Source organism: Colossoma macropomum, unplaced genomic scaffold (assembly GCF_904425465.1).
Source record: "Colossoma macropomum unplaced genomic scaffold, Colossoma_macropomum, whole genome shotgun sequence".
NCBI classification, from domain to species: Eukaryota; Metazoa; Chordata; class Actinopteri; order Characiformes; family Serrasalmidae; genus Colossoma; species Colossoma macropomum.
Genome location: NW_023494790.1, coordinates 31,606,904 through 31,626,562, shown reverse-complemented (window position 1 = coordinate 31,626,562; position 19,659 = coordinate 31,606,904). Strand labels below are relative to the sequence as shown.

General features: G+C 38.0%; 1 protein-coding gene across 2 annotated transcripts in view; it reads right to left on the bottom strand.

The window, feature by feature from the left end:
• Nucleotides 1–16,887: 16,887 nt before the first annotated feature.
• Nucleotides 16,888–19,659, bottom strand: part of shisa9a (shisa family member 9a) — a 57,219-nt gene continuing 54,447 nt past the window's right edge. Inside the window, exon 4 of one of the 2 annotated variants that reach the window (XM_036573092.1) lies at nucleotides 16,888–18,689. In XM_036573092.1, coding sequence (XP_036428985.1) covers nucleotides 18,289–18,689 — 401 coding nt within the window. In that variant the 3' untranslated portion in view covers nucleotides 16,888–18,288. The remainder of the gene's footprint in view (nucleotides 18,690–19,659) is intronic. The other variant, XM_036573093.1, reaches the window with a different exon arrangement.

Below are 19,659 nucleotides of genomic sequence, written 5' to 3'. Positions count from 1 at the left end.
CAGGGAACTGGTGAGGAATGGCTTATCCATGAACTCAAGAGCAGACGGCAAGAGAGGCAGAGTCTGGCGAAAGGTTGTAATTGCGGCGATAGTGCAAGGCTCCATGGGGAAGACGGCTCAATGCCAGAGCCAGCGTAGAATGGCTTGACAACAAAGGAAGGCCAGTGAAAGCGAAACCGTCAAAGGCTTCAGCGTGGAAGTGCCACAGCAGGGAGTAGAGCAGTTGGTGACCCAGCATTGCGAGGAGAGAGGACATCCCACCGCCATCATGTGCTTGGCGATATTCCGACTGCGACCAGGCATGTTTGCACACACAGAGAGAGGCACAACCATTGCGAGACTTCAGACCCAGCACCCAGAGGCTTTCATCGCTCTCACTGGACTCAATGCTCACTGCTTTTTACCAGTATGTAGACTGCCCCACTAGGAAGAACAGGACAATTGATCTCCTTTATGCCAATGTAAAGGATACATACACTGTCACACCCCTGCTCCCTCTGGGAAAATCTGACCACAACCTGGTCTACCTGAAGCCTCAGTACAAGCCCCGTGTTCAAAGACAACCTGTAACTACACGCTCCTTCAGGGAATGGTCACCTGAAGCCTAAACCGCTCTCATGGATTGTTTCTAGTCCACTGAATGGAGTGTACTGCAGGAGCCGTATGGAGAGGACATTGAGGGGATTACACACTGCATGACGGATTACATGAACTTTTGCATGGACATTGTTCCTGTGAAAATTGTGCATTGCTTTGCTAATAACAAGCTCTGGATAACCAGCAATGTCAAAGGCCTGCTGAACAAGAAGAAGAGGGCCTTTAAAGAGAATAACCAGGAAGAGCTCAGGAGCCTACAGAAGGAACTCAAAGTCCACTTGCGAGAGGCCAAAGAGTCCTGCAGGAAGAAGGTGAAGCAGAAGTTAAGGGAGAATAACGTGTGCTGGGGAGGAAGCATGAAAAAGAGAGACGAGATGCGACTGAACAAGCTGGTCAGGTGTGTGGGGTCAGAATTCGGTGTGGAACTGGACTCTGTGGTTAAGGTGGCTGAGAGAAGGACATTGCACAAACTGCTCTCCATTTTGGAGGATGATGGCCACCTGCTGCACACCATCATCATGGCCAAGAGGAGCATGTTCAGTGGCAGGATACTGTCACAGAGCTGCTCAACCGACAGACTCAGGAGATCCTTCGTCCCTAGAGCCATTAGGCTCTTCAACTCTTCCCAGTGGGGCCAGAAGAGAAGAGAGAAGAGGGAAGAGGATAGATGAGGATTGAATCTCTCATGCTAAATTACAGGTTTATTTTATTTATCTGCACATAGGGACACCTTACTGTACATATTGCACTTTCTGCACACCTTATCACACATCTTGCACATCTGGACACTACTCCACACCTAGTCACTTTATTTCAGTACCAGTATATGCACATATTTATTTAGTACTGTCATTATATGCTGTTACCTGCGCCTCCTTGTACATTCATGATTGCACTGCCTTTTTTATCTCAGGACAGATCTTATTGCATATTTTTGTATATTCCTAGATGTATATCTGCCTGTAGATAGGTTTTTTGTATATATTCTTATTTTTATGTTGTATCACCCTTTTTATTATAACTGTCCTGTGTAGTGTGACTGCTACTGGTTGCTAAATTTCTTTCGGGATCAATAAAGTATCTATCTATCTATCTGTCTACAACAAATGGCTGGAAGATGACCATTGTCTTTCAGGTCAGTCACCAGTGGCAGAGGTGGGTCCCCAGCGCACACAGGAGGCACCTGTTCAGTGCTTTGTATTTGCATCTTTTGTGGTGGTAAATCATGGCCTCCCTTATGTCTTACTTTATGCCATACTACAATGTATTGCTCCAAAATGTTCATTATTAATGACACCTTCGCTGAAGACCAAGTTAGCCACTAATACCTCCATACCATGACAGACCCTGGCTTTCCTAGCATTACCATCTTAAAACTAATTACAAACAGTACCCAACAGAACAGACTTCAATTATGTGGAACCTTTTTGTACATGCAAACTTACATTTGTACTTTCTGGTTGGGGTGATTAAAAGGAAAAAGGAGTTTTGTGATTTGATGTATTTCCTGCTCTCTCCTCGAGGAACTTCAGTATTTACAAATACCATCCAATACTTGGTTTATCTAATTAATACTTCATTAAATTAATAAGGTGCTGCTGATGGAAATGAACAAATCCATGTGAAGGCTAGAGTACAACAAGAATTCAGGGTCCAAACCTGTGTTTTTCTAGCTTAATTATTGTAACCTACATAATAAATTACTTAACAAACACATTCTTTTACTGTACTTTACTAAATTTATGTTTTCTTTGTATTACCCTGAGGTTTTATAGCAGTCCAGTCAGACCACAAAACAAACAAATTTCTGCTGTGCATCAGTCTATTTCAGGAGATTTGGAGTCCTGAGAGATCGGCACCATTTCTGGATGTTCTTAAATTGTCCGTCTCAACTTTTTTGGGACGTGTTGCGGCTTCAGTTTCAGAATGAGCATATGTTTACAACAAATAATTAATTTGATATAATAAAACATTACATATCTTGTCTTTGTGCTGTTTTAATTCAAATACAAATGCAAATTATTTGCGCTTTACTGACTGTTCCAACTTTTTTTGGAATAGGTCCTTTTCACATTTCTGCATTCTTTTCTCCTGGAAGTATTCGTTGCAGGGTAATGCTGCTTCTGCTAAAGCAACAACAAGAACAACAATGATGAGTAGAGTGTATACAGTTTACTCAAGTGTTTGAGCTTAAAGCCTTATCTCAGTTTCAGTGGTTTGTCAGCTGATGAGCAGAGGAAAATGGGTTTGTGCAATTAACAAAGGGATCAATTTTCATATGAAGGAAAAGAACCTCTTTGACAGCATTTCACTGCTGCTGACTACTGTCACACTGAATGCAGTTCGTGCTTTAAAGATGCTGCTACAGCCACTTTCAGAGGAATAGTTTTCATTTTCTCCCTCAAAAACTGTCAGCATCTGAGAAAGCGAGTGCTCGGCAAGGAGTAGATGTTCGTTCACTGGAGCCAGTGGTTGTGGAAAATGTCTACAGTGGCACTACAGACCATGATGACTCAGCATGTCCCCCTGCCAGTATGTGTGTGTCTTTAGCTTATTGACAACTAGTTTATTGTTATCAAGCTGTCTCCAGCTAACATGGCTTATCTAGAATTTTGGTTAAAGTTATTTTTTAACTATCCATCGATTTATCGGTTAGCTGACAATGTTGTACTCTAATAGCTGTGAAGGAATTTTTCTATAAAGGATTTATGTTCTTTATTTAGTTTGGACTTCCAAAATGTTGTGTGTTCAGTGTTTTGGACACATCCTTAAATTTCAAAGATAAAGTGACACACCTTTCTGTGAGCTGAAGTGATACAAATGCCTGTATTTCTGAGGTTTATTACTGTCTGTAAGGCAATAGCAGAACTCATTTTACCCAGCATTTACACACTTCTGTTTCTTGTGAAAAAGGGTCTATTGGGTTTAAAGATTGCTCAATTCTCACATTTAGAATGTTCTTCTTCTTTTATACTTTTCTTGAATGTTCTCTCTATTCAGTGTTCTACAATGTTCTCCTCTATTCACATTGTTCTAGAATGTTCTCCCTCATGCAGACTGCTTCATTTTGTTTATTAGTCCTTAACTTGAAGCAACTTTAATTTATTAAGTTGAAACTCACCAATCTCACCTCAGCCATAGCTAGAACATGCAGCAGTATTTATGGCTCGATGAGACAAACTGTGGCCAAAGTAATTGTTCATTTGCTTTTTTTCCATTATTTACCATAATGTTTATTGTTTGACCACTAGAGGCTTGGAGTTATTACTGTTGTTTTTCTATACTATTTGATAGCAATTACATAATTAAAATGAATTACATAGCTAATGTATAACATTTATGTTATGTGTGATTTACATTCTGCATTGACAGGCTTTCACTTTTTTCTCTATGTTTTGTGGTCAAATGATGACTAAAATAATGCAAAACATGTAAATCACACTTTTCCTTTCTCTTTTAAGCACGTTGTGGAAATTGTCAGTACTTAAGGATGACTGAACAACTACATGTTTCATTACAAAGACAGCAGACCTGTTTATTTGGATTTAGTTTACTGAATGATAATCCTTGTATTCATGGTTTTTCATAGAAGTTTTTAAATGACTAAAAGTATTGTGATACATTTATTGTTGTGATTTCTTTAATCACAACAAAAATCATAACAAAATGTTTCAATGTTGTTTCAAGCAGTGTGAGAAATAATGAATGTCAAGTTACACAATGATTTTTTATTGCTGGCAATAACTGTGACTTGTGAAGGGTTAGATGTTTTACATTTGTATTGAACAAAACTTTTGCGTTTTAAAAGACAAACATGACTTGTACCAAAAACATTCAACAATTCTAATTCTATGAAGATTTGACATGGGAGCATGCGTATGGAGATGTGGGGCATGGGAGCATGTGTATGGCAATGTGGAGCACGGGAACATGTGAAAGGCGAAAGCTGGAGCAGCATATTCTGTTACACTCAGTGGATGTGCTGAAATGCTTTGTTCTATAACTTACATTGATGTTGTGTATTTGTATGTTTGTGTGCAGTTGCAAATGCCTTCAAGCGTTCACAAATGTGCTTGTGAGTGTACATATGTGTGTATTGCCTGAGGAATAATGCAAGCAGTTCTGGTTGTGTACACAGTAGCACTGTTTAGCAATATTAGCCCTCAATGTTGAGTGGAGCTTGCCTGCTCTCAGGTGAAGTGTGTGCAGTGTGTACCTTCTGTACTCTTAAAATGAATAGCAGGAGCACATTGATTATACATTGTTTATATTCTCTATGTCATAAAGCAGGATTAGAATGATTTGGAATTCTACTTCATTTTTGGTTGCCATGGTTAACCCAGCCAGGCTATAACCAAAATTGATCACTTTTTTCATTTTAACAGCACTATTATGTACGTCAACCATTTTTGTCCTGGTGTTCAAATAATAAAATGAAATTTTAGAGTGATTTTAGGGCCCTACGGTCTCCCACAGTGCAGTTCTAATTTCTAATGAACACCGTAGATCACTGTATCAGCTGATATACCAGTGTATTTTAAGTCTCTTGTTAGTCCACAATGGACAGAGGAACATTACCTAATATTAAAGGTGGGCAGCCACTGATTCATTGAAAATGAAACTTATCAGACTCTCCGGACTCTTTGTCAAAACACACATGTGAACAAACAGCTGCTCTGTACAGTTAAAAACAATGTGTTTACTGCTTGTCTGTAATTGTAACTGTAGGTTACTGTAGGTTATCATGGAACAAGAATGAAATATGTAGCCAAGGAATGTTTTGTACTTCTTTTCCCTCAGTTCACATCTCTTGCACTTTTTAAAAACATTATATACATGTCTACAGCTATGAATAAGGGACCAACTACAGCTTAGCGCAAACAATTAATGTTGTGTATGCAACTAGTGAATACTGACATACTGATGATGAGTAAGAGTCTGAATTAATTTATTAATTTATTTCTTACCACTATTTTGAAAACTAAAGAGTTCAACACAATGATGAAGTTGGGATCCCCTTTGGTTACAGCCCCAAACTTACCAAACCTTTTACCCTACATTCAGAGACTTTGACTCTGTCCTGTTAAACTCATTTAACCTTGTCCCCATTGTAGCTGGGCTGCATGCCTTTCCATGCTAGACATAGTAAAATTTATCGACTAGTGGAACAGGAGCTTTCTGTGTTTTCTATCACTATGTAAAAGAAGCAGAATCCCTCCTTTATTGATCTATCCAAGCTCTGCCCACAATTACGTTCTTTTGTAGCAACTGTTGCGAAGTTGGAAAAGCTTTACAGAACATTGACAGAAATTTCCATTCCACCTAATAAAGCATGTACTAAGATCTCTTTAGTTACTACATAATGTTAAGTTTCCAGTATAAAATGTTACATTGTTGTAAAATGTTGTTGTAGCAAATAAAATCCTGACATGTTGGAAATGACAGCCACCATGCTAATGTTAGCTGAGTTACACAAGACAAAAAAATTGCATTCAGCTTATCCTTACAATGTAGCACATGCATGCAAATTTAAAATAATTTGTAATTAATAATGCACTCTAAATGTAGGTATTTTGATGTTACAGTTTCTGATTAGGCTGAATTGGATTTTTAGCAACGTTATGTAAAACTTGTTTACTCTATTATTAGCAGATATGAAAGAATGTTTGTGGGTGCACGTGTCAATCAAGGCTAATGCTATCTCCAATGAGAGGGAAATCAGTTCACTCAACATGAACTGTTATATAGCAATTCTACATTCAATGTAAAAGAAAAAATGCTGACATAAAAGCTTTATTACATAATTAATGACACTTGCAAAAAGACTGGCCTATACTCATGTACATATATTATTTCTGTAGCGCTTTGTTTTACAGTACAGTAAGTAACTAGTATTTAACAGGTAAATATGTGATACTAGTAATTCTCTGGTACACACTTTGCATGATAGATTATATAAAACATAAATCATAAGAAAACTACTATGTATGTATGACACTACTTACTTAGAACTGTATGGTATATAACTAGTACTTTGAAGCAGAACTTGGTGCATACTTTAGAGTTCAATGCTTTTGTAATTACAGAATAACTAATGTAAGAAACACCGGATATACATAACTTACAAAACAGTGGTTAGAACTACCAACTGCTACAGAAAATAAATGCATAAGTAATAGAGAAGCACAAAGAAAGATTCCAGTTCCATATTAATTGGTATTTTACAAGTTATGTACATAGTATTTACACAGTAATTACCTATGTCTTGTATGTGTGGTTAGATCATATCATAACTAAAAATACCATTTAATATGGAATGAATACTGTACTGGAAAAAGGTACTCACTGAGTACTCAGTTGTAAGGGCCCTGGAATTTTTACATCTTTGTCACCGGTATCTACAATGTAACCTTCTGTTCCCCATTACATAGGCATATATTTCCTGAAGCAGTTTGGTTACATCTTCCACTTGCTCTGTACTTATATATTGAACTTGCAAAGTATGCACCAAGTATTACTTGTAAGTACGACATATTTACTACTTTCCATTAAGTTATGCATACTATGTACATGAACTATGTACTATGTACCAGAAAATTACTTTTATGACATAATTATCTAGTATTAATTAAATACTAGCTATTTACTGTACCGTAAAATAAAGTGAATATTCAAGAATACTTTGGATCCCGATTAGAATGTTCTGCAATAGATTCTGAGTGAGAGTGATTTTAGCTCACCAAAGGCTTATTGATTTGTTTAATCGGAGTAACAATAAAAGGTGGCCGAAGTGTGTGTAGCATATTTGTATTCATATGTCTGCTTTTTTACAGCAGTAGTTTGTGACACAAACAAAAAATCATATCAAAATAAAATGTATGCAACTGCATTGATGCAAGTCAAGATATTAATGGAGAAAAGAAGATTAAAGGCAGAAATAGCTGCTTTTGGAGGACCAAAGGGAGAGACTCATACCCCTAATCCAGCGCTTTTGGGTGGGAAATCCTCTAAAGTAACTTGAGTTGAATGTGTTAATCTTGATGAAACTCTGAGATCTGCACTGCCGACTAACGTTCATGTTTTTTAGATTTTATGACAGATAATCGTGCCAATGAATTTTGAGATCATAAACAATGCAGGCATGAATAAGCGATGCCCACAGCACTTCCCCCACCCCCCCATCAACTGCCACCTCCTCTCCACCTAGCCACAGTTGTTGCCGTGGAAACATACAAAGAGATTTCTAAGCAGGCGGCACAAGTTCTGTCACCGTGGCAACCGTTGGCTTTCATCCAGTCTTTCAGGGTCTGGTTCTCTCCGGTTGCCCAGATTTGACAAACTGACCACCAAGAGTTTCATCTACTTTGTTACATATTACACTATTACCGCACAATGCTCACTAATGCATTAGCATAATAGAGTAATACAGACATCTTTCAGCACAATAGGCTACAGAATTTGGACAGTGTTGGCATGCTGGCTGATTCATGTTCCTTTTGGATGCTCAGCACCGCATAATAAGTCATCTCTGAAAAGAAACTTTCTCTTTTGTCAGCTAATATGTGCTTATGCATGAAACTGGGTTGTTTCATAATCTAGCGGTCCATCTAAAATAGCCAGTGCGAGGCTGACTTGTGCCCTGCACTCACCAGATTTAATTTGAGGAATACAAAAGTACTCACAGATCCTGTCAGTAATAACGGGGAGATATTATTGGAGTTTTCAACCTACCACTCAACTTTAATTATACAATATGACATCACACTACAGAGTGAAAGGACGGCTCAAAAGATTTTTTCTTTTCATAGTAGTGCCTCCCGCTAACTGCTCTTATGACCTGCCATGATTTATTCATCAATTTATTGGCCAAGTACGTCCGTGTGTATGAGGAATTTGACTTTCTGAAATCAATGCACACAAAGACAGCCAACAGAGAAAACAGTTATCAAAGAATACAGTAAATACAAGACTGTCACAAAGGCAAAATATACATATTCACATGACATGCCTAGCTTAGAGCAATATAGATCAGATGGAACATGACAGAAACAGGTACAGGTGTACAAACTGGAATATGACAAATGGGTTGTGAAACATGTACTTGAGTCGAGACCCCTGCGAAAGTGCAAAATTACAGGTATAAAAAAGACACATTCAGAGCTGGTTAGTTGATAACACTGAACATGGGAAGTTTTTTGATTAACTTGTTGAATTGTTCTTGCTTGCCTGGAAGCATTTTCTAAAGTGTAATCCCTGAAATAGATGATGGTAATAGTGTGAAGAGTCTATAATGATCTCAGCATGCTTTTTTATCCTGAACTCACACAGGTCTTGGATGAATGGCAGGCTACATGCAATGATCTTTTTTTACATGACCCAATAATGCAGTTTGCCCTTGGCTTGAGCAGGTGCAGCACCAAACAAGACCATTATGGAAGAGGTCAGGCTAGACTCCATGATGGCTGTGTTGAACTGGATTGGTATTACCCATGGGATGTTGAATTACTTCAGTTGCTGCAATAAGAACAATGGGCCTCATTCATCAATATTTTTCTATGTTGTTTCTCAAATTTGTTCTTGAGAAAAATTACAGCTATTCTTATACCGTGTGTATATTCTGTTCTTACCTAAGAAAAAATCCCAAATAAGAAAACTTTGGTGAATGTCAGAATCATCATGAAAACTGCGTAAGTGGATTAAAAAAATATATATTTTAAGAACGGTTGGTGAATGAGGCCCAATTTTTGCTGGGTCTTAAAGGAATACTCTGGCATTTTTTTGTACCATACCATCAGCTACCATGAACACTAATGTTCCTGTATTTAGAACTGAAAACTTACTCACTTGACTATAAACTCACTTATAACAGCATTCTGTAAATAATGTTTGAAATACATAACTACATAACGTGAATTTGAAACTACAACTATTATGCCCAATACATAAACATACAAACCATACAGGTCAGACATGAGAGAATGTCTTGCCAAATTGATCTTATGATGTTTTAGAAAACTTTCAAACACTAGAGCAATAAAGTTAAAAAGCAATTACTTTCACTTTCCCAAAGTTTTTCTAGTATCCATAGCGATTTAGGCAGGAACCTGAGAAAACTCTGTCCATACCTTTATGCTTTTTCATCCTGCTGGAAAACTAGTCCCATCTATGGAAGGATTCAGAGTCACAGCTTCATTTGCAATTAACGAAATACCAGAACTGAAGATTTGTTTAAGTACTCAAAAACTTTTGTGTAAATGTTCACTGACACAATTCAGCAACTGCATAACGGAAACAAAGACTTCTTTTATAAGTGTGCTTTGGGCCAAGAAGTTTTCTATTCTTCTCAGTTCAGGAAAACATGTTGAAATTATTGTCTATGATAAAAGCAGCTGCACTTTTTCATGATTCGAGGCCAGCAGCATGCAGCAAAAGTGTTGTTTAGAGACATGGAGATGCAAGCTCATTCCTCATGGGGGCCTCTTGCCTTGAGCCTTACTGCTGGACACTCCACTGCAGAGAAGTAATGTGGCTGGGCACATTCAGCATGGCCTCTTACTCACTTGTAGTGGGTAATCAGTCAGGCAGGCAGGAGCCCCTGATGGCCTTTAAAGAAGGTCTTCTCTAGGAGCCTTTTATCTGGGCCTGGGCGGCCTTAGGTTTGTGAGCCTACAGTCAATCTCAGTGATGTATCTAGGACTTATCAGTATGTATCAGAAGGCCTAGAGTGAGGTTTTTTCTCACAGAACTGGTTTCACTTACAAAATGTGATTGGTTGATTCCACTATCAATTCCTAATTGTGTAATAATCTGTAATGAGTAGTCAAGTCAAAGTTTATTTATATAGTGCTTTTTACAATATGTGTTGTCGCAAAGCAGCTTTACAGAAAAATTCGGGTCCAAGCCCCCATGAGCAAGCCAATGGCGACAGCGGCAAGGAAAAACTCCCTAAGAGCAAGAGGAGGAAACTTTGACAGGAACCAAGACTCAAAAGGGGAACCCATCCTCCTTTGGTCGACAACAGATAGCAAACAGCGTTAGTATAAAATATTAGAATACAAAACAGGGAAAACAGATGGAGCAATGGTTAAATAGTTTGAGTTTATGCAGCAGCAGCTAAAATTAGGCCTTCTATCCAGCTTCTGATGGAGAGGTAGCTTGGCTGTATGTACACTGTATGTGCAAAAGTATCCAGAACCTCCACATAATGTAAAAGTTCTTTACTCATTAAAGGTTTTTTCCTAGATTGGCACATGCAAGCCTATAACTTTTTAGGAACCTTTATTTTTAAGAGGGTGGGGATGCCAGCGATGTAATTGTGGTTTGGTTTCATAAGGAAACAGCACAGTTGGTGCAGACCCATTAAAAACTCCTATATGAGCTCATTGTCTGGCATAACAGATTGCATCAGTAGATTGTTTTGCGCAGTTAATTGGGCTCTTTCAAACACGCTAAGTGAGAAGGTGCTGTCGTAATTAAGGAAGGAAAACTCTGTTCTCTTTTGTTCATGTTTCAGCGTGCACTCAGGAGAGCAGCTCCACGGCCAGGAGGGATACAGTGTAATTAATGTGTGGGAAAACTGGTGCTGTTCACTCACAAATGGGAGCACTTGTGTTTGTGTTCTCATGAGCTGCCAGTACATTTGAAGCAAAAAAAAAAAAAATCAGAGTGACAATACTCAGCATTGAACAGAAGGTTCTTATTTGCTTGGCACGGTTCACCATGCTTCATTCCAAGCACATTAATTCACTGTAGAATTTGCATTTATCAGGATGAGGAGAGGTTTTTAAAGATAATTAAGTTGAAAAGACAAAAGACAAAATCAGGCTCAGCAGAGAGGATGCCAAACTTATAAAAGACAGGTCTGATCATGTATTACCACCTAAGAAGATACAGAGCACTGGATATGCAGACAGCATTGCTGTTGAAAATAATAAGAATAATAAAAATCATAATTTACCATGGGAAACCACAGTAGGTAGTGTTTTATTTGAGTAGTCTGCTGTAGATGATTTGATTTAATTGTTTGTCTATAACATTATTATTGTATTAAAAAGATAGAAACGTCAAATCTACACAATTTTCCCCTTGTCCAAATGTAGTCGATCAGAAAACCTGTTTGGGGTCTAAAGTTTGCTTTATTAGTTTTGCACTGCAGCTATGAGGCTAATGTCTGTAACAGCTAATGGAAGCTTATACACCACAAAATAGCAAACACTAGCTTGACATTGTTTAAGGCAAGTGTGTGATGATTTAGGCGTGCAGTACGCACAATGCTAATTGGTGGTTATTGTGTAAAGTTGATTCTTGGCTGAACCATTGCTTTAAAACTTAATCCAAAACTTAATCTTAAGCCTAAAACTTCTAAAAAAAGTTCTAAATCTAATGCTGATCAGTTTCACCAAGTAGATTGCTGAGAATTTGAGCACATGTATAATATACTGGGAACTATTCAAATAGAGTAGGACTCCAAAGTGGATTAAGCACGATCATATCATATAAAGGAAAAAAAATCTTGATTTTTCATAACCTCCTATCAAAATGTAATGATTTTGCCTGCATCTAAAAAGTCTTGTGGTTTTTGATTACATCACTGTGCATCAGGAGGTGGGTAAAAATTATATTAACATTTCACCTCCGTCTCCCACCACCCCCACCTATGATTGAGTGAACTGCTGAGCCACTCAGAGACCCTCCCTGATACCATGTTTCATTCAGAAATATGTCATGGCTTGAGAGGAAAATGCGTTTTGATTTCCAATCCATGCTGACTTTAAAATGCTGCTGAAATGTAGGTCTACTCTTTTTTTGTATTATGTCAAGTTTAAAAAAGTTCACAGTACTGTATGTATTTTACTTGGTGTGTAAAACTTAAATAACATTTTAAATGTTACATATTTTATATGTACAATTCATATGAAATCCACATACACTGTATGGCCAAACGTATGTAGGCACCTATCAATTACACCTGTATGAGCTTGTTGGACCTCTTCCTCTTTCAAAACCATGAGCATTAATATGGAGTTGTCCCGCCCTTTGCAGCCACAACAGCCTCCACTCTTCTAGGAATGCTTTACACAAGATTTTGGAGTACATCTGTGAGAATTTGTGCCCATTCAGTTAAAAGAGCGTTTGTGAAGTAAGCCACTTACATTGGATGAAAAGGCTGGGGTCACAATCAATGTTCCAATTCATCCCAAAGGTGTTCAGTGGGGTACAGGTCAGGACTCTGTGCAGGCCACTGGAGTTCCTCCACACCAAGCTTGTCAATCCATGTCTTCATGGACCTCGCTTTGTGCACAGAGGCACGGTCATACTAGAACAGGAAAGCGCCTTCCCCAGACTGTCACAACAAAGTTGGTAACATATAACTGTGTAAAATGTATTTGTATGCTGTAAAATTAACTTTACCTTTCACTGGAACTACGGGGGCTAGTACACACTACAGCTTTACTGTTGGCACTATGTGTTTGCATAGATTGCATTCTTCTGGCATCTACCAAACCCAAATTCATCCATTACACTCCCAGACAAGAGTGATTCATCACTCTAGACAACACTCCTGAGTCCAGTGACAGTGTGCATTGCACAACTCTAGCCAACACTTTGCATTGAGCATAGGGTTGTTTGCAACTGCTTGGCCATGGGAAGCATTTCATGAAGCTCTCAGCAAATGGTCTTGTGCTAATATTGCTTCCCGAAGCGAAGCGTGTTAAGAGTTGAACCTGTTGAGAATCAATGTTTTGTCCATACATATAGTTATATTTGCTTAATTATCCTAAATTGGTATAATGATTATATTTAAGGTCATTAGATCAAACCCATAATGTTTTTTGCTTTTGATTTTGTGCTGTGGTATATTACAAATAACTCTCACATGCAGTATTATTCTGAGGACAGCTTGTGAGGCCCAGATCATCCCATGAGTTGATCTTTCCTCAGCATCCACTTAATTTTCTCATTCAATCATTGCTTAGCAACTGTTCCACTATGCACCATTAACTTGGTCAAGGTTTCATGGTTTTTAGCAATAAGCTTGTTCCTTTACTTGTACTTTGAATTTGAAGGTCCAGAAATGTAAAAGATTGTCTGGAGATCTATAAGAGATTGTAAGAGACCAGATACTTTGACAGAGTAGAGGACGATCATTTTGAAAGCCCAGTATAAAAGGTCAACCGCCTGAACTAAAAAAAAGGTTGCATTATCCTTGTCGGTACTTCGCTAGCCTGTGAACTGTTTACTTCTGTGCATAAAGTCATCAGAGGTAAGACATACGTGAAAAAAAGGATGCCTGATGGTTTGAGTTTTTAGGTTTGCTGCTTACTTCTATCTGGCATCTTCATTTTGCTTGTTATAAGTGGATGTATGCATTATAAAGAAATGTTACAGTGGTTGTTAAGTTTATCCTAACCTGTGCTCTCATTAATGTATGCATAATCTTGTGAGTTTTTTTGTCTTGATTGGAAAAAAAATATGCTCTTATAATGGTGACATGCCCAACACTGTGATTAGTATGCTGCCATCATGGTTCTGCATAGTCCTCATATAGCCAGCTGTGATATCATCAAAATAAAATCCCTACTTACCCAAAAAGGTAGCCAGGTAGAGACTCACCAAATATTGGTGGCCAGGGGCCTATAACTTGATGATCCGGGCCTGTAGCTTATTAGTATTAAATGTAAATGTACAAAGTGACATGCAGAATTAATTTCCCTTTAAAATAAATGGTTAAATAAAATATGGAACATGTGGATGTGTATCTTTCTGTTTTAGTATGTATACAGAGCATTCCTGAACAGAATGCCAGACAATACACAGTAAAACAGAGATTCCTCACTATAGACAGGTGACATAAAAACAACATAAAGTAACTTAGTAAGGTGTTGTGCCACCACAAACCACCAGAAGAGCTTCAATGAGTCTTGGCAAGTCTCTGGAAGTCTTGGTCCAAAGTCTCCTACAGTTATTTAACTGTGTTGTGGACTGGGGTCTGTAAAGATGATTTACAACATTTTTATAGATAATTTACATTATTTTCATACTACGCAAACCATTCAATGACCTCTTGAACCCTGTTGATGAAGGCATTGCCACCCTCACTGTGGGGGTCAAGTATTCAGGCCTGTACCATCCTTTTAGTACACACATATATCTGCTGACTTGTGAAGGATAACATCTCACCATATCACTTTTTTCATGTCTCTGTAGACCAGAGCCTGTGGTTTTTGCACCACTGAACCCTCAAATATGCTTTGTCTTTGTAATGAGGGCTTTATGCACTGCAACCCTACTATAATATCTTTCTCTAGTTAAACTCCCTGCGTTAACATTCTCACCATTCAAATTTAAGCCAATTTGTGACATTGACCATGTTAAAGTCTTTGTGCAAAAAGGTCAGCTTCTTGTTAAAGTCTAATCTCTTCCATTGATACATATATATCGCTGTTGTCAGAAGAAAACCTATATTTTCAAAATGATCATGTATGTATATATATATATATATATATATATATATATATATATATATCTTGCTCAAGTATACAGAATACACCACAGCTTACGCTCACATGGCTAAACATTATGGGGAGTGGAGCTGAAGATTCAGTGTTTAGTACACAGATTCAGCTGCATCTTTAATGCTGTAACTGATTGGACCACCCAGTTGGCTGGTTGATTGTGTCTGAGTGCTGAACAGACTACAGAATGAGAGGGCTTGATTCTGCTAATTAGGTCACTTGCACCTGGCACCTTAATGCGCCTCTCTTCAACAAGCTGAAACTTTTTTGGCAGTGCAACAAAGCCTGGGCTGAAATGAGTGCATTCAACCGCTGGCTAATACCAGCCACCTGTTTAGAGGTGAAGGGGTGCCAGCTGAAGACTGGATTATGTGCCTTACTCTCGCTCCAGGAACTGAATCAAATCAACCAGAGCCTCTTTTCTTAGTTTAAAGGATGGAGATCTTAAGGCCTGCTTCTTCTTCTAACACAAATGGAAACATGATTCTTTCCTTTTATATTACTGTTACATCATTTTATATATTACTATATTATATTATTAAGTTAAATGTAAGGATGTGCACAATTAACTATATAGAGATGATTTATATCATGAAATGATGGACTACTACTGTTTTCCATTTTATTAGTGATGACCCACAAACTAAAGTGATGTTCAGGAACCAAACCAAAACCTTCAGTTTTCATTGAAATGTTTTCCAAATGTTTCGATGTGAAATGGCACATTGTAGAGAAACTTACAGACTCACTTTTCGTTGCAATGTGATGGTGATAGGAAGGTTAGGGTTAGGGTTGCAACCGGGGATCACAATGTCTACAACACAAATATAGCTTTTTTATTTATTATCTAAAATGACCATTGAATCCACATATGCCATCTGAGTTTTTATATGTAATGTTGATCATTCTAAAAAAGTGGTTAGTCTAAAAGAAAATTTATTTTAGAAAATTTTTTTTTTTTAGAAAGTTTCCTTTGGGTACTACTTTGCCTTACAACGCTCTGCATGTACATACTGCCCTGATTGGATAAAAAAATATATATCTTTTAGCTCAGAAATCTTATCTCAAAACTACTGTAAAACAATGTCTCAGGCATCAGTGTATTCATAGTCATTTTATTTAATAACTTTCTGTAATGTGGCTTTTAGAGCAATTAAACACTTCAGACAGCTGGTTCCTATTACTGTCACTGTGAACAATTCTGACTCAGTAAGTTTCTCTAAAATGCCACATTTCACATCAAACCACTATGAATAACTTGTTTACATCAACAAAACAACAAAATTATACAGGAATTTTCAAAAATCTGTGGAAGTGTTCATGACTGATACATCCTGGTTCACACATTACCATTTTGTGACTAACTACAGTAAAGCTGGAACCATTTGTTGTGAAAAGAAAATTACCTGTTCAATAAACTGCTTACTAACTACCTGTCAACACTGTAGACAGAAATGTAATGAAGAAATAGCAGGTAGAGAAGGGAAGAAGAAAGAAATTATTATTTTATTCCAATATTATGACTTGATTTTGATTTCCAGAACCACCACATCCATTATATTGGGATGCAGCAACATTGTTATCTGGAATGTACAATTGAGTGAAAAAGACAAATAGATAATAAAATAAAACACAAACTTCAACAAGCTAATTCTTGGCACAATGTACTGTATCATTTGCATACATATACTGGCAATAGTATAAATATATATATATATATATATATATATATATATATATATATATATATGTTTTTTTTGTTTGTTTTTTTTTCACCAGAATGTCTGTTTGAAAAAATAATGCTCCTCCAGTCCTACTCAACTACTGAAATCAAAGTGCTAAAACCTCGTGGTTACAACTGAGCTGCAAATACATCTACAGTTGTGAAGAGACATTGGACAAATAGTTCAACATGCTCTTATGCGTCCAAGAGGATACAATAAAACACATAAGAAATGAAAGTTAAATATTCTGAAAGGGAGATCAAACACTTATTTAAATCAAGAGCTAACAGGCACAATCTGTAGCAGAGTGAACATGTTCATTAACAGTACTTTTCACTACTTTCCCTTTTCCCATGGACTGCCGGTGCTACCTCATGGTACTCTGTGACAAATACAGTAGAAATGATCTCCTTGAAAGATAATTCTAGCTCTTGAGAAATGGAGCACATTTTGTGAAGCTTGTTACATGAGATTTTCGAGATTAAATGAAAGTTCTCCCATCTTCACCTGTGAAGCTTTTTTTTGATGTGAAAATGAAAGGTGCAGCCCTAGAATACCAGTCCATGATATGACGGTTCATTTGTGTTTCTTTCACTACTTCTTCCCTTAGAAAAAAGAACTGTAGCAACACTATAAGAAACTATACATCTTATGTAGTGCTGTATAATACTTCTATAATAATCTACAATATTTTCACCTCCCACAATATTCCTGAAGTACTTTCTTACAGTAAATTATAATACTTGTGTAGTAAGTGTCCAAACTGACTATAGGAACTTAAAGGAATCCTGCAGAAATTCCTGTAGTATTACTATAGATCTTTTTAATAAGGCGTTCAAAGGTATCTTCAAAATAAGGCATCTGCCACCAATTTCTTTGCCCATATAGTAAACAAGACTAGTTTCAGCAGTGTAGGAATTATCTGAGGGAAGATCCAGCTAAACAGACATCATGTTGATTATTATGTAGAGTTCTGGACTTTTTTCCGTACTCCACACTAGCCCTTGGACCTTTGGGCTTAATACTGCAATGCATTTGTAAGAGTCAGTGTTTTACAGCCATTCGTTGTTGTTTTAGTTCTTAGTTAGATAGTTTTTATTGCTTGCTTACTTTGACTCTTTTTGTCTTACTCCTTTGTGTCTGAAACTTTATCATGTTGTGGATTGAACACAAACACATCATCGATTGTTAATTGGTATAAACCGTAGTGAACATTTCTCTGAAAACAGTTCCTGAATTGTTCCTGCTTTTGTAATCAGTTGTTGGCATGGTGAGGTCTCTAGTTGCTGACCGCCTGTGGCCAATCACAGTGCGGCCAACTCAACTCCGCAGTTACGCCACTCCACTAGGGGCAGACTGGAGGTTTACTGTCAGGATATTGATCGATTCTGCTTCCTTCCTTTCTGAATTCTCTCTGGGCGCAAATAACCTCTTGAAGGCAGGTCAATCCTTCAAACGGTCACTTCCGTCTTACTGTTGGTTACGAAGTAGGGCTGTGTGGGAAGGTAATGGTGGCTGTGGGCAGTGTGGAGCTCGTTCATCTGACTCACCGGGCAGGGCTTCTTTGGGCCATAGGTTTTGCGTCGGCCCACAGTCTCTGTGCCGTCCCAGCCCTTCAGCATGCCTGGTGTGGCTATGGTGTTGGAGCTGTAGGCCACATGATGCTGCAAATGGACCTTAGCAGTCTTAGGTTTCTGTCCATTCTGCTTGGGGCAGGGGATTTCTGTGACATAGGATGCGATGGGCTCCACATGCTCCACCCTCATTGTGTGCAGGGGCAGGGTGCCTTTCGCTGCCAATTCTGTCAAGTGGCGGTGCTGCTTGTTGTAGAAGTCACCGTTGGCTTTTGCTGCTAACAGCAACACAGAGAGAATAAAAATTAATTAGGGGATGAGAAATGAAATTCCACTCAAAGAGCGATTGTCTTACTTGGTAATTCTTTAAGGGACTGTTTTGCTTGTACAAAATTAGTCATGCTATGTATCTTAATAAACCACCTCTTAATGTAAGTACTCGAGTGGTCCACAATGCTTTCAGGCTTTTTTTGTGGGTTATATTTATTGTCACTAACAGTTAATGTGACCTGCTTATTAAGACTGATTCAATCTATTTCACGTTTGTCATGGACCAGCGACAATTCTTGGCTTGTTCGCGTGACCAAGGCCAAAGGAAAACCACTGACCATTGCATTCTTATAGTGGAAATGCTCATTGATCTATGAGTGTGCTCTCTGCAACACAACAGGATGGTCAGCCTTCTAGGGCTAACACAACCACCCCTGAGGGCTCTAATGTTCTCACTGGCATTTGTTTATCAAATGTCTTCTTCTGACCTTTAATCTGTCATGCAGTTTATTCGGAGGCAGTGCCTGTGTCTGGTTGTGTGCTCCCACCATGCCCCTCACACTAATGGGATGTTTCACTCATTTGTAAAAGTCCTCAGTTGAATTAATTTGCAGAGATGGGTTTCAAACAAGATCTTTTTTCATCTCTTCAACACCTCTTTGATTTCCTACAAGAGAGTTCCATTATCTGCAAAACGGTCCACAATGATATTCAGCACACCATCCCTGTATTATCAGTAATGTGAATTTAGTTTAACTAAACTGATCTGTTCATGAATCCTGGCCTTGTGCGAGTTGAACCTGTCACACAGTGTTGAGAGATGTATCCTTTCTCCAGGTGATTCATATTCACCATAGGATCATTTCTCTAAAGCCTGGAGCAGTGGGCATCTTGCTGTGTTTGTTGGTTGGTTGATTTAACGTCCTTGAAGATAAACTTTCCACACATGCTGACTTTGGTGTGTGTTGCAATGATAAA